General features: G+C 35.1%; 1 protein-coding gene across 3 annotated transcripts in view; it reads right to left on the bottom strand.

Moving 5' to 3' along the window:
* Positions 1–8,528, bottom strand: part of LOC149533812 (ribose-phosphate pyrophosphokinase 4-like) — a 52,084-nt gene extending 43,556 nt beyond the window's left edge. The window contains exon 1 of one of the 3 annotated variants that reach the window (XM_089803065.1): positions 7,806–8,528. In XM_089803065.1, the coding sequence (XP_089659191.1) occupies positions 7,806–8,230 (425 nt within the window). In that variant the 5' untranslated portion in view covers positions 8,231–8,528. The remainder of the gene's footprint in view (positions 1–7,805) is intronic. The other 2 variants (XM_089803067.1, XM_089803066.1) reach the window with 2 other exon arrangements.
* Positions 8,529–11,448: the final 2,920 nt, after the last annotated feature.

Below are 11,448 nucleotides of genomic sequence, written 5' to 3' on the forward strand. Positions count from 1 at the left end.
GTGTTCTCCACTTCTCTCTGCAAGAGAGCAAGGCTTACACAAACCCTAGGTAATACATTTGCAAACTTCTGAATCTCAAATGCTAAATTAATATTTATGTTTCATTTTTTGTTGTCTATTAGTATTTTCTAACTTGTACAATTTTTGTGATGCAGTGGCTTGGTGGACCACTTGGGGTGCAAGCACTCCAAATCTTGCAAAATTTGCTCTCAGAATCCTATCACAGCCTTGTAGCGCATCACATTGTGAGCGCAACTGGAATTTGTTTGAGGCCATCCACACAAAAAAGAGAAACAGGTTGTCCCAAAAGAGGATGAATGACATGGTCCATGTGCAATATAATCTTAAATTGCGCATGAAAAAGGCGCAACAAGATCCTCCTGGGCCAATCGATTTGGATGAGATAGATCCTTATTATGATTGGACGGCACAGGAGCAGGGTCCCTTATTTACACAGGAGGACATCTCCAATTTGGAGAGGGAGGCCGCGGAGGAGGCTGTGGAGGAGGAAGGGGGTGGAACTAGATATGACATCGATTTGGATGACATCGAGGAGGGCGATGATGAGGATGATGACATTGAGCTTACTGCAGAGGACCTTGACATCTTGCGTGCAGCGAATGTGGAGATACCGACATCTAGTTCTATAGCTACACCATCTCCTGCATTGGCACAGACACAAACACGGGCACAAACCCTGCGGGGTTCTAGTTCTAGAGCTTTACCCTCTCCCGCACTCGCTAGTAAAGTGACTGGGAAGAGGAAGATGTAGTCCTGTATTTGACATTTGTACTTATTTGTAGTCATGTTGATTTGCTTATTTGAACTCTTTACATTTGACACTTTATTTATGAGAATACTTCTCATGTGTTGTGAACTTGTTAGTTGTTAGTAATTTACAACTTGTCACTACTTACTTGTTAGTAATTTACCAATTAATAACTCTTTTTGCATTGATATATATCTAAACATGATTGTTTCTTATGTATTGTTAGTAATTAAGTCATTAGATGCAAAAAAACATTGAATTCTGTAAAAAAATCGCATTTTTTTATTAAAATTTAGTGGTTTTTTAGTTCTCGATTTTTTCCTCGATTTTTTCCCGATTCTTCCCGATTAAACTTTTTCAGGCCTAGGTGATTAATCTCCTCAGGCGATTTTTACATCAATGGTTGATGGTATGTCAATTGTGTCCACAACCGTGTGGTTATTCTGGGGCAGCCATTCCAGATGGGAGTGTTTAGTGTTTGTTATCACCATTTGGTCTCGATGCCCCTGCCCCATTACTGGTATTGTAAGTTGTTGTGCCCACTGCCAAACTGTCTATTGTTGAGTGGAGTTTTGTGCCTTCTCTATGACCCTTACAAGCCTCGGGAAATATCCCAGCATTCCCACACTCAGTGGTCAGATGCTGTTTGTTAACACCATATAACACATCAAGGAGATTTAAGGAGAGGGGAGAAATAAGGAGATGGAGAAGAATTGGAGTGATAAGGAATTGTTGGCATAAGGAAATGGAGAGGAGGTATAAGGAGATGGAGAGAAGGGGTTGTATTTGGTGGAGTTCTGTGGAGGGCGCATGATCGGTGTGTATCTTGAGTGGAATATTCTCCAAGTTGGTTGTCTACTTGAACTAAAAATCCTTGGATGCATTCATGTCTTAGCATAAAAAATGAGATGTGTAATGATCTACCACAGGGATGGGGTCCCCAAAATGTGACCCCATTGGTTCAAAGCTCCAGTCAAAAGCGATTAAAACAAAAAATATATATATAAATTTTGAAATACACTCAAAAACATAATTTGGAATTCATTGTCAATAGCAACAGAACAATAACCCACCTTCCAAATTGAAACACATTACTATCATTTAATGCTGAAACTACACCTCCAGCTCATTGTAAGTGGACCGATATTGATACAAAAAGGTCTGCTATACAGTTCCGATCATGATATAGGTTTGTTACAGCAAGATGGTACCTTGACACAACCTCCAATATTCACCATATCTTCTACAACGAACCCAAATCAACCCAAAACCAACCCAGCACTATTGTATTGCCACAAAATGAAATAAAAATGCATATTCTAGGTCTAATGCACTCTTTAGACATTTCCAACACCTTGCACACAATCTACTACATGGTTCTACATATGTAGCATGACTATAACAGCATTCTTAATTTCACGATGCTTAATTTAATGTTGTCAAATACTAATCAAAGGACCAAAAATAGCAGGACTTAACTACCATACAATAATAAGAATGTTAGAGAAAACTTGGAAGGAGTGGCTGACTTTAAAATAAAAAAAGAAAGAGTTTTATGAAAGAAAAATGTGCTTTTTAAGTGCTCATGTTGCCCATCTCATCAGGGATGTCCATCTGTCCCGGGACTTCCAAGGTGTCCCCAACAGTCCACAGGGCATATGAGCATCCCAAAAAAATCCGAAAACCCTGAGTTTCCAATATGTTTCCTATGAATTTTCAAAAAAGAGGGACAGGGTGGGATCATCCCCTAGCCATCCCCAAGTCTCAAAATCATTTAGAGAGCATACACCATGCAAGTGAGGGATGCATCATTAGCAAAGACAGTTGAAATAATCAGTTTCGTGGTTTGGATGAAGAAGATGCATCCTCCGGAAACACTGCCCTTAACACAAAAGCTGCAAAGTTGCTCTTTTACAAAATTATGCAACTTTTACACCATTTGCACTTTAATAACTCCACACACCTAGCAACCTAATATGACCTCAAACACACATAAAATGGTCTTAATTGACCTTAATACATCGAAGACACAAAACTAAAACCAAAATGACGAAATTGCCTCATGGAGGCACCAATTAACAAAATCAAATACACATCAATCATTCATTTGAATTTCATTATAACGTGTTCCAGATATTCCACATATGAAACTAAACCATGCTTATAATATTTATTTCATTAATGAAACAAGATATACATAAATCATTAATACTCAAAATTTATAGAACCAAATTAACTGAAAGTCACAAGACCATTATCATCACACTTCACAAAACATAGTAATTATAATTATTTAAATAAAAATGTTTGCATGGAAGAGATGCAACAGATCCAATAGAACTTTAGGTATTCCAATTTAAAAAGCTTCTTATGCATCATTCTAATTGTCATTCAACAAACATTGAGCAATGTGGTCAATGCAATGTCTAAGGTGGCAACCATGAGACTCATAGTATGCCAAGTCATTCAAAAATTGGTCAAGGGCATGCCAACAATTGGTTCAAATCTACAACCATCACGAGATGATAGTCAAATATAGGAAACAATTCAAACAATTCAGGTTCCTAATGACTCCATGCCTCTACAACATACTCTTCATAATCTATATATACCTCTGTAAACTAGCTTGCAAACATGAGTATTCAAGCAAACATATAGGTAGATAATGGAAGCTAGAAACCATTCACCTTTCTCAAGGGTTTGTCATGTACAAATAGAAAATGAAATACTTATACATTTATTATTTTAATTCTATATCTCCTTTTAATTGCCTATTCTATCTCATAAGTCGACTTCATTAGATCCTCACATAGAAAATTATCCCCAAGATTCAAACATTGGGCCCTTGATCAATGACATCAAAGTGTTTTTTCTTCATATTGCATGTTCCATTGGGCATGCTCAAAGTACCTAGGCCTCAAAATCAACCCTTGAGATGCATCAAACTATTCTTAGACACATTATAAAATGGCCAAGCCAATAAAAGAGGAGATAGACATGATAATCAAGAGCGAAAGTAAAGAAGTGCTCATGGACTGAAAAAAAATCTTGCTCAAACAATTCAATAAGGTTCTTAAACAAGCAGTTCCATTAACCTCATCATCAAGCCTCTCTTAGGTTTCAAGTAAACCTAGACAATCTTGTGTTTGAGGATAAGACCAATATTGATGTTTTAGAGAGGCGGTTGGATCATAATTTATAAGGATTCTTACTTTTCATGAATGATTTATCTAATGAAGAGATATTAGAGTGTTCTCTTGAAGATTTCTTCACATATCAAAAAGTGGTCAGAAGCCCACGCAATTTTGCAAGAGGAACAAACAAAGAGCAAATTCGAAAAAACTTAGGAGCACCTTTTGCAGGCCTTCAAGAATGACTTATACTTAAGATGTTTATCAAAACTGCAACATGAAGTGGTCACAATTGAAACGAACATGTGACCAATCAGTCCAAAACTACATTTGTGCCTTCCTCAAGCTCTATGCAAAGTTCATTCGAGTTGGACAAAAATCAAGTCGTCATATAGAAAAATGCACTTTGACCAGCCATCCAATTCAAATTGAAAGTCGATCACAATTTAGAAGATGGGAGAGCCTAATGTTATGCCAAAACCATTGAGGAATTCAAGTAGAAGGTCAAGCAAGAAGTGACCAACATTTCAAAGAAACATCACTATTGAGTGTCATGCTGAAAGCTTGCTCACAAAAGTCAAAGTAGTGAATGATGATATCAAGTCCTTTGATGGAATCATTGACATGGATCCCAATAACCTGGCCACGCTAGAATTTTTAACATTGCCTCTTATAACTTGCACAACATTTTCAGGGCCAACTTCCCCATTGCTCTCAAAAATATTGCCCCTTTGAAGACATTGTTAGAGTAAAAGGTTTTAACTAAATTGCTTTATTAAGTTACCTTTATGCCTTTTTAAGATTTCACTTTATGTATTGTTCACATTTAATAATTGTTTTAATTATTAAATGTTTTACCTTTAGGGTTACATGATCTCCTTTTATAAGGATTGATCCTTGGTATTCTGTAATCCAATTCCATTATCTAAGAAATAGATCTTTCCTATTTTCAGAGCCATCTTCTTGTTTTTTGCTCTATTCTTCCTTGATTTCACAATTGATCAATTTTGTAGACAATTGGCACTTGTATTTTCAACTAGCAATTTGTTCTTGCATGGTTAAGTAATGTCATTAGGGTCACTCGTACAAATTTATGTGTCATCTACATCCTTGATTAATACTTGTTTTGTCTTTTGATTCGAGTAGTGTCATTTGAGAGCACTCATACAAATTTATGTCTTCTTGGGATTTTTCACATCTTGTGCCTTATTGCACAAGCACTATTGATTAAGTACTATAGGGGGGTTGATGTTTGTCTTTGTTTGCCATCTACCTTTGTCAAGTGTGTTTCTTCCATGGCACTAGCCTCGTGATTTGTGTCCAGAGCGTAATCACCTCTAGACACTCTTATGTATTTTCTATGCATCTTGTTGTTCTTGGTTCTTTGACATGCAATGCTTGTTAGCCCACTTTTTCAGTTGTTTGTCACCTCTCCCTTGTTTGCATTAGGGAGGGTTTCTTTTGTTGGTTCTTATGTTTCCTTGGTTCGATGAAGTGAGCTATGTTTACAATATTTGTTCTTATGTACTAGGTGGATGCAGTGCATGGGTACCTATGCATTTCGGTGAGATAGATCATCTACCATATAGACACTCTTTTTCATTCCTATTTTGGAAGCAACCTTCCATGTTCAATTGATCAGCTCTTCAGGCTTTGGAGTTTTATGCCATCTGTATCTTCATGTTCAGTTGTTTGCCTTTGTTTGTCTCCTGATTCAAGTAGTGTCATTTGGGGACACTCACACAAATTATAGTCTTCTCTACCTAGTCAAGTTCTATTTCAGTGAAGGTTCTTCAGATCAGCAATTATCTTTTGACAGCGTTTGCAGCTTTTGTATGCTTCAATGTTGTTCTTCATGATCATCCTTTTGTTCCTATTTTTTGGAATGTTTTCTAGTTTAGAGGCTTCTACAGTCCTTTACTAGCTTTTTAGCATTCTTTCCATCTCTTCTTGGGGTAGAGTTTTTCCCATGAGATTTTCTCTATTTCTCCACTTTACAAAAATTGGGTTGTGATTGGGTACCTCATCAGGCCTTGTCGTCGGGACCCAAGTTTTCTTTCTACATTGTTGTCTCATTTTCTTTTCATGCATTGTTTGTAGTTGCATTGTCACTCATCTTAAGGGGAGGGGGAGGGGGTGATGTTAGAGTAAAAGGTTTTAACTTAATTGTTTTATTAAGTTACCTTTTATGTGTTCTGAAGATTTTGCTTTATGCATTGTTCACATTTAATAATTGTTTTAATTATTAAATGGTTTCCCTTTAGGGTTTCTTTAGGGTTGCATGATCTCCTTTTATAAGGATTGATCCTTTGTAATATGTAATCCAATTCCATTATCTAAGAAATAGATCTTTCCTATTTTCAAAGCCATGATCTTGCCTTATGCTCCATTCTTCCTTGTAGCAGGTTATTTTGCATGCGAGCATTCTTCGAGTTTTTTGAAGTTGTATTTCTCAACTTCTACAGACATTGCAATAGCACTGATCAGTGGATGATTTTTTTGCATCTTCCCCCCATAAGAAACGATGGACACCCTTGTCTTGTCTCATGAAACCATTATGGGCTTCAAGAAGTCCTCTTTGAATTACATCAATTTCCCCTATAAGGTGCTACACACCTTCTCAAAACATGAGCGCTTGTACATTTTGGAGCCTCATTAATTGCGTTCATCATTTTTTCCCAAAATGGTGAGCGAACAACATTACATGCCAATCCATTTATGGAGACAAATCTTGCAATGTGTTGTTCAACATTCTCTCTAGACTCGTTATGAAATGTCATTTCCAACCTTTGATCACTATAGTTACCACAAGTTGTCCTTAAGGTATGGACAAAAATGAATGGCTCTTTGTAGGTTGAAAATGAGAAGGCAATGGACGGACCCTTATCCCTTAAGATTTTTCTTTAACAAAGGATAATTTAGTTTCCAACCTGCTGCTTGGTCTGCTTTTTCTTGCTTTTCAATACATGAAACAATTTTTAAATCCTTAGAAAATCTCTAAATTTCTTGGGATTTTTACATTGCTGAGTTTTTCTTAAGTTTCCAGTGTTTTTCACCAAGTCCAACTACAAGCTGGAAACATGTTTGCCAAGTGTGAAGCAAGTCTAAGTCTCGTAACTATGACCTTACTACATAATTAGTGTTAAATTTCTAATTTAATTAAGGGGCACATAAAAGCTGTTGAGCCTTGTATTGGAATTAATATGTTTGGGTCTTGAGTGGGTCTTATATTATAAATTCTGAGTCTAAGGTTCCCAAAGTCAGATTCACTTAGAAGGATAATATGTTTAGATTCACTTAGAAGGATTTACCTTGTACTTCTTTTGAGGGTTCATGACATAGGTGCAATGGTAAGGTCAGAAGCCATAACCGACCATTTATAAAGCCCACACTATACTTGAGGGTATTTGTCGGACATCGTGAGACTCATTGTTAATTTTGTGATATGCAGAAGGCAATTCGAACATAGAGAAGGACCTGATGCCTTAAAGCTGACCTACAATATCTTCGGTCCTAGGAAGTGGATAGCAGTTCTTCACGCCGATTTGATTGAGGAAATAACTTGCGACTAAGCCTCAGTCATTACATTCCTTCATCGATTCTACTAGAGAAGGAGATCCACAAGGATAAACGATGAGCTAAAATCTTACCCTCTTAGAGTAATTGGGTAATTTATTTTCAACGCTCCCAATTTAGTTAAAAACTGTAACCGTTACTCCAAGACAACCAGATGAACAATGAAAAATCAAATTTTATATATATATATACTGCGGTCATGGTTTAAAGCCCCTGTGAAATATTTCACCGAACTTAAAAGCCAGTTGTAGCCTGTAGCTCACCATGCAGCTTACATAAGCATATGGTCAAAAAACAACAAAAATAAGTTAAACGTATTAAATAAATACCTCCAGCTGATGGATCGAAGTTCAATTGCATCAGACTCGGCAGCGATTCGGCAAGCGAGATCATGGGTTTCTGCGCAGTAGAAGAGGCAAATATTTTTCTTCTGACCTCTGTAACCATCAAAACCCATTTCATCGTTCTCGGTTCGCCTCGCGGCTAATGCAGCTGCCATAGAGAGTGCCATACTTTTCTTACTACTTTCTGTAGCGTGGATTTTAAGCAAGCTCGCTTCGTCTGCGGTGAGATTGAGGAAAACCTTGTATTTGAGAGGACTCGATCTTTGTCTTATAAATTTCGTTAAAGAAGCAACGGCAATATTTTTATAATGGCATTGCAGATCATCTCTATTTAGAGTTAGAGAATGGAAGGAGTGGGTAATCTTTCTCGAAAGATTATTAGACGATGATACGCAAGCCAATGCCGCCATTGATTTTGATCCCTATGAGCTTTACAGAATTACTAATTTTCTGCCGCCATTTTAGATTTGGATTTTAAACCCCCAATTACGTGCTGCTCTACAAAACTTTATACCAAGGTATCCTCATTTTCACTTCAAAGCCGCATGATATTCTAGTTCCTTAAATATTTCGTGTCAGTTTTCCTTCACATTTCTAATCTTACGTAATTCAATCAAACATGAGCTTTGCTTGGTAGTACAGATCGAATATGGGACAGATGACCGTCGAATATCGTTAAATTTATTTTTCACTGATCTGAAAACGATTGATAAAATGTGAAGAAAAATAGTACATGAATAGAGGGGCAGCAAATGGCTATAAAAATTAAAACGTTTACAAAACAATAATTACAAGTTACACTAACTTGGCAGCATGCAATAGTAAAGTCATGTAGTTTTTCCTTTAATTTGATTGCTTTAAGTGTGTTTTGGTATTAATAGTTTTAATCACATTTAGTGATCCACTATTACAATGAGAGTTAGATTAAAGAAAGAAAGAAAAAAATCAATTCTGATTAGAGCATAAAGTAAAGTAAAAGAAAAAAATCAACTCTTATTAGAGCATATAGTAAAGTGAGTATGCAACAAACTTCAAAAGAATTAACTCTAGCATACATATTATAAACCTTGAGACAACAAGAGACATCTTTTTTAAATCTTATTTCACTTGTCCTTCCTATATTTAACTTAAGAGCTTAATTGTTACTTTAAAAAAGAATAAATAGTAAATGTTCATTAAGTAAAAAATAGTTTATGGAGTTGATTTGTATATTCAATTTGATAATTGATTCTTTCCATTATTTCTTTCAATAGATGTTGATGTAGAGTTGTTAAATTATTTAATTACATTATTCAAATTGTAAGACCTCTCCTCGCAAGTACTTATATAAATATGAATTTCTCTATTAAATCCTTATATAGTAGAATTGAATGGATATAGGGGCATGACAAGGTGATGGTATAGAAAAATTTTGTGGTTCATGCTACAAACCATATTGAGGACATTGTGATAAATTAAGGCCATCTTATGTATATTAATTTGATGGTTATTACGATAATATAATTTAATACTTACCCTCTTAAGAATCGTTAGAAAGTTGAAGATACAGACTATCACCCCCTAGAAGCGCCCTTAGGGTAACTTATTATTAAAAGTACACTATGGTGTGTTATATTATTAGGGTACTATGTACAAGATGTTATATTTCTTGCAATGAGTTGTTTGGTTGTTCAAAATTATGGTTTTAATCATAAGCATTGCTTGTGTTCTCTAGGATACATCCACATACCTAGGTGTTGGAAAATTAATGGACTTAGATTATTATTATGATGGAAATGAACTAACATATGAAAACATGCTTGACACAACTAATATGCATGCTCTAATACAAGAACCCACAAAGATGTATACTCACCTATAGAGGTACCATCCATATCCCAAAAAGATCTTCAGTCATACATAGAGTTAGCATCCACATTCATAGGTAGAGTAAAAGACAAAACCGATACCTCTCACTTCACTATTATGTCCAAAGGCAAACCCACCACAATAATAATTGTCCCTGAGGAAGTATTTACCATGTCACAAGTCAATAGCACTAGATTTATAGAAAAATCTAAGATCACCGATAACATAAAAACAAGACTTTTTAATTCATCAAATAATTATAGTGTATCATACACTCCACACCAAACTTGGCCACAAAAATAGCCAGCAACTCTTACACTACCACATATAGCTCAAAGATAATAATAAAAAGAGCCTCAATAAATTAAGACTAAGGAAAGTCTAATAAAATAATAGATTTCATCTATAGATGCCTTTGTTCCTTCAACCATAACCCTTCCCAAAGAAAAATTCATGTCATTTCAACCATAGTATTGTGAAGAAAGTATTAAAAGCTAGGGTTTCCATTACACTAAAAGACCAATGTGTTAATGCTTGATACAACCACCAGACTTATAGAACACAGGAGGTGGTTAAGCCATGTTTCAAATCCTGAAGGGGGTAGTTGGTAGTTAGTCCAATAATCCCCCCTCAACATTACCTAAGAAGATTTCAACCTATGACCAAGCTTTGATGCAACTTATTACAATATAAGGTTTTCATTGCACCAAAATATTGACCCATTAATGTCTAATACAACCATTAGAATTATGGAATGTAGGATGAGGTTAAGCCATGTCATAAATCTTGAATGGGAATGTTGGCAGTTAGTCCAATAGAAAGAGCATCATCCTCTTGTCCATCAAGATTTCCTTGTTAGTGAATAAAGTTATCCTTCCAAAATGAATGTTCAAATTGACTCAAGATTCCCAAAAAGAAGAATAAATGTCACTAATAGTTGGAGAAGCTATCATTGGGATGACAAATTTACTCTAAATTAAGAGGTATAACTCCCTCGTAAAATATGTAACAAATTAAAATACTAAACATGCTTTTTACCATAAAACAGTGAACATTCACTAACATCTACCTACAACCATGCAAAGATATGCAATAGAAACTATTTTTTAAATCAAGTGACAAAGTAATGAAGCAAAAATGGGGTAGAGAGTGAATATTTAAGACAAAGATACAATAATCCATGCTTTACATTAGTAAACTTGAGAATAAGAAACTTAACATAATTCAAGAACAAGAAACATCTTAAAATGATTTTTTTCTACGTCTCATAATTATGTATAGATATTAATGTATAATTACAATGCATAAATTCTATATGTAATCATAAGACAAACCTAAACACACATATGATAAGAACTATCCTCATTCTATTAATATCTTTGTAATAGTTCAAAGACTATACTTTCATATATGAGATCTTTGAGTCATTTTCCCCCTTTTCTCTATCACCAAATTATTTTTTTTAAATCCTTTATATTCAAAATTATTTAAAAATAATTGTTCACCTCCCTAGAGTGACAATGATAAAAAAAATTTTATAAATGGTTACTAAAATTACCTTAAAAGATATCTACATAGTTTATATTAGTCTTTAAAGTGTGAGAATATTTCCCATAAAAATCATGATGAGAAATTTGTCCATTTCCCTAAGGCATTAATTAGGAATAGGGGCTCCTTCGTGGTTCTAGATTATTTCATAAAGTTTTTCTTTGTCTCTTTCTCCTTCAAAATAAAAAATGACACTTTCATAGAGAGAAACAATGGTTTCAATTCCCATACA

The sequence above is a fragment of the Cupressus sempervirens genome, chromosome 10, assembly GCF_028749045.1.
Source record: "Cupressus sempervirens isolate cs-2001-9-10 chromosome 10, ASM2874904v1, whole genome shotgun sequence".
In the NCBI taxonomy this organism is placed as follows: domain Eukaryota; kingdom Viridiplantae; phylum Streptophyta; class Pinopsida; order Cupressales; family Cupressaceae; genus Cupressus; species Cupressus sempervirens.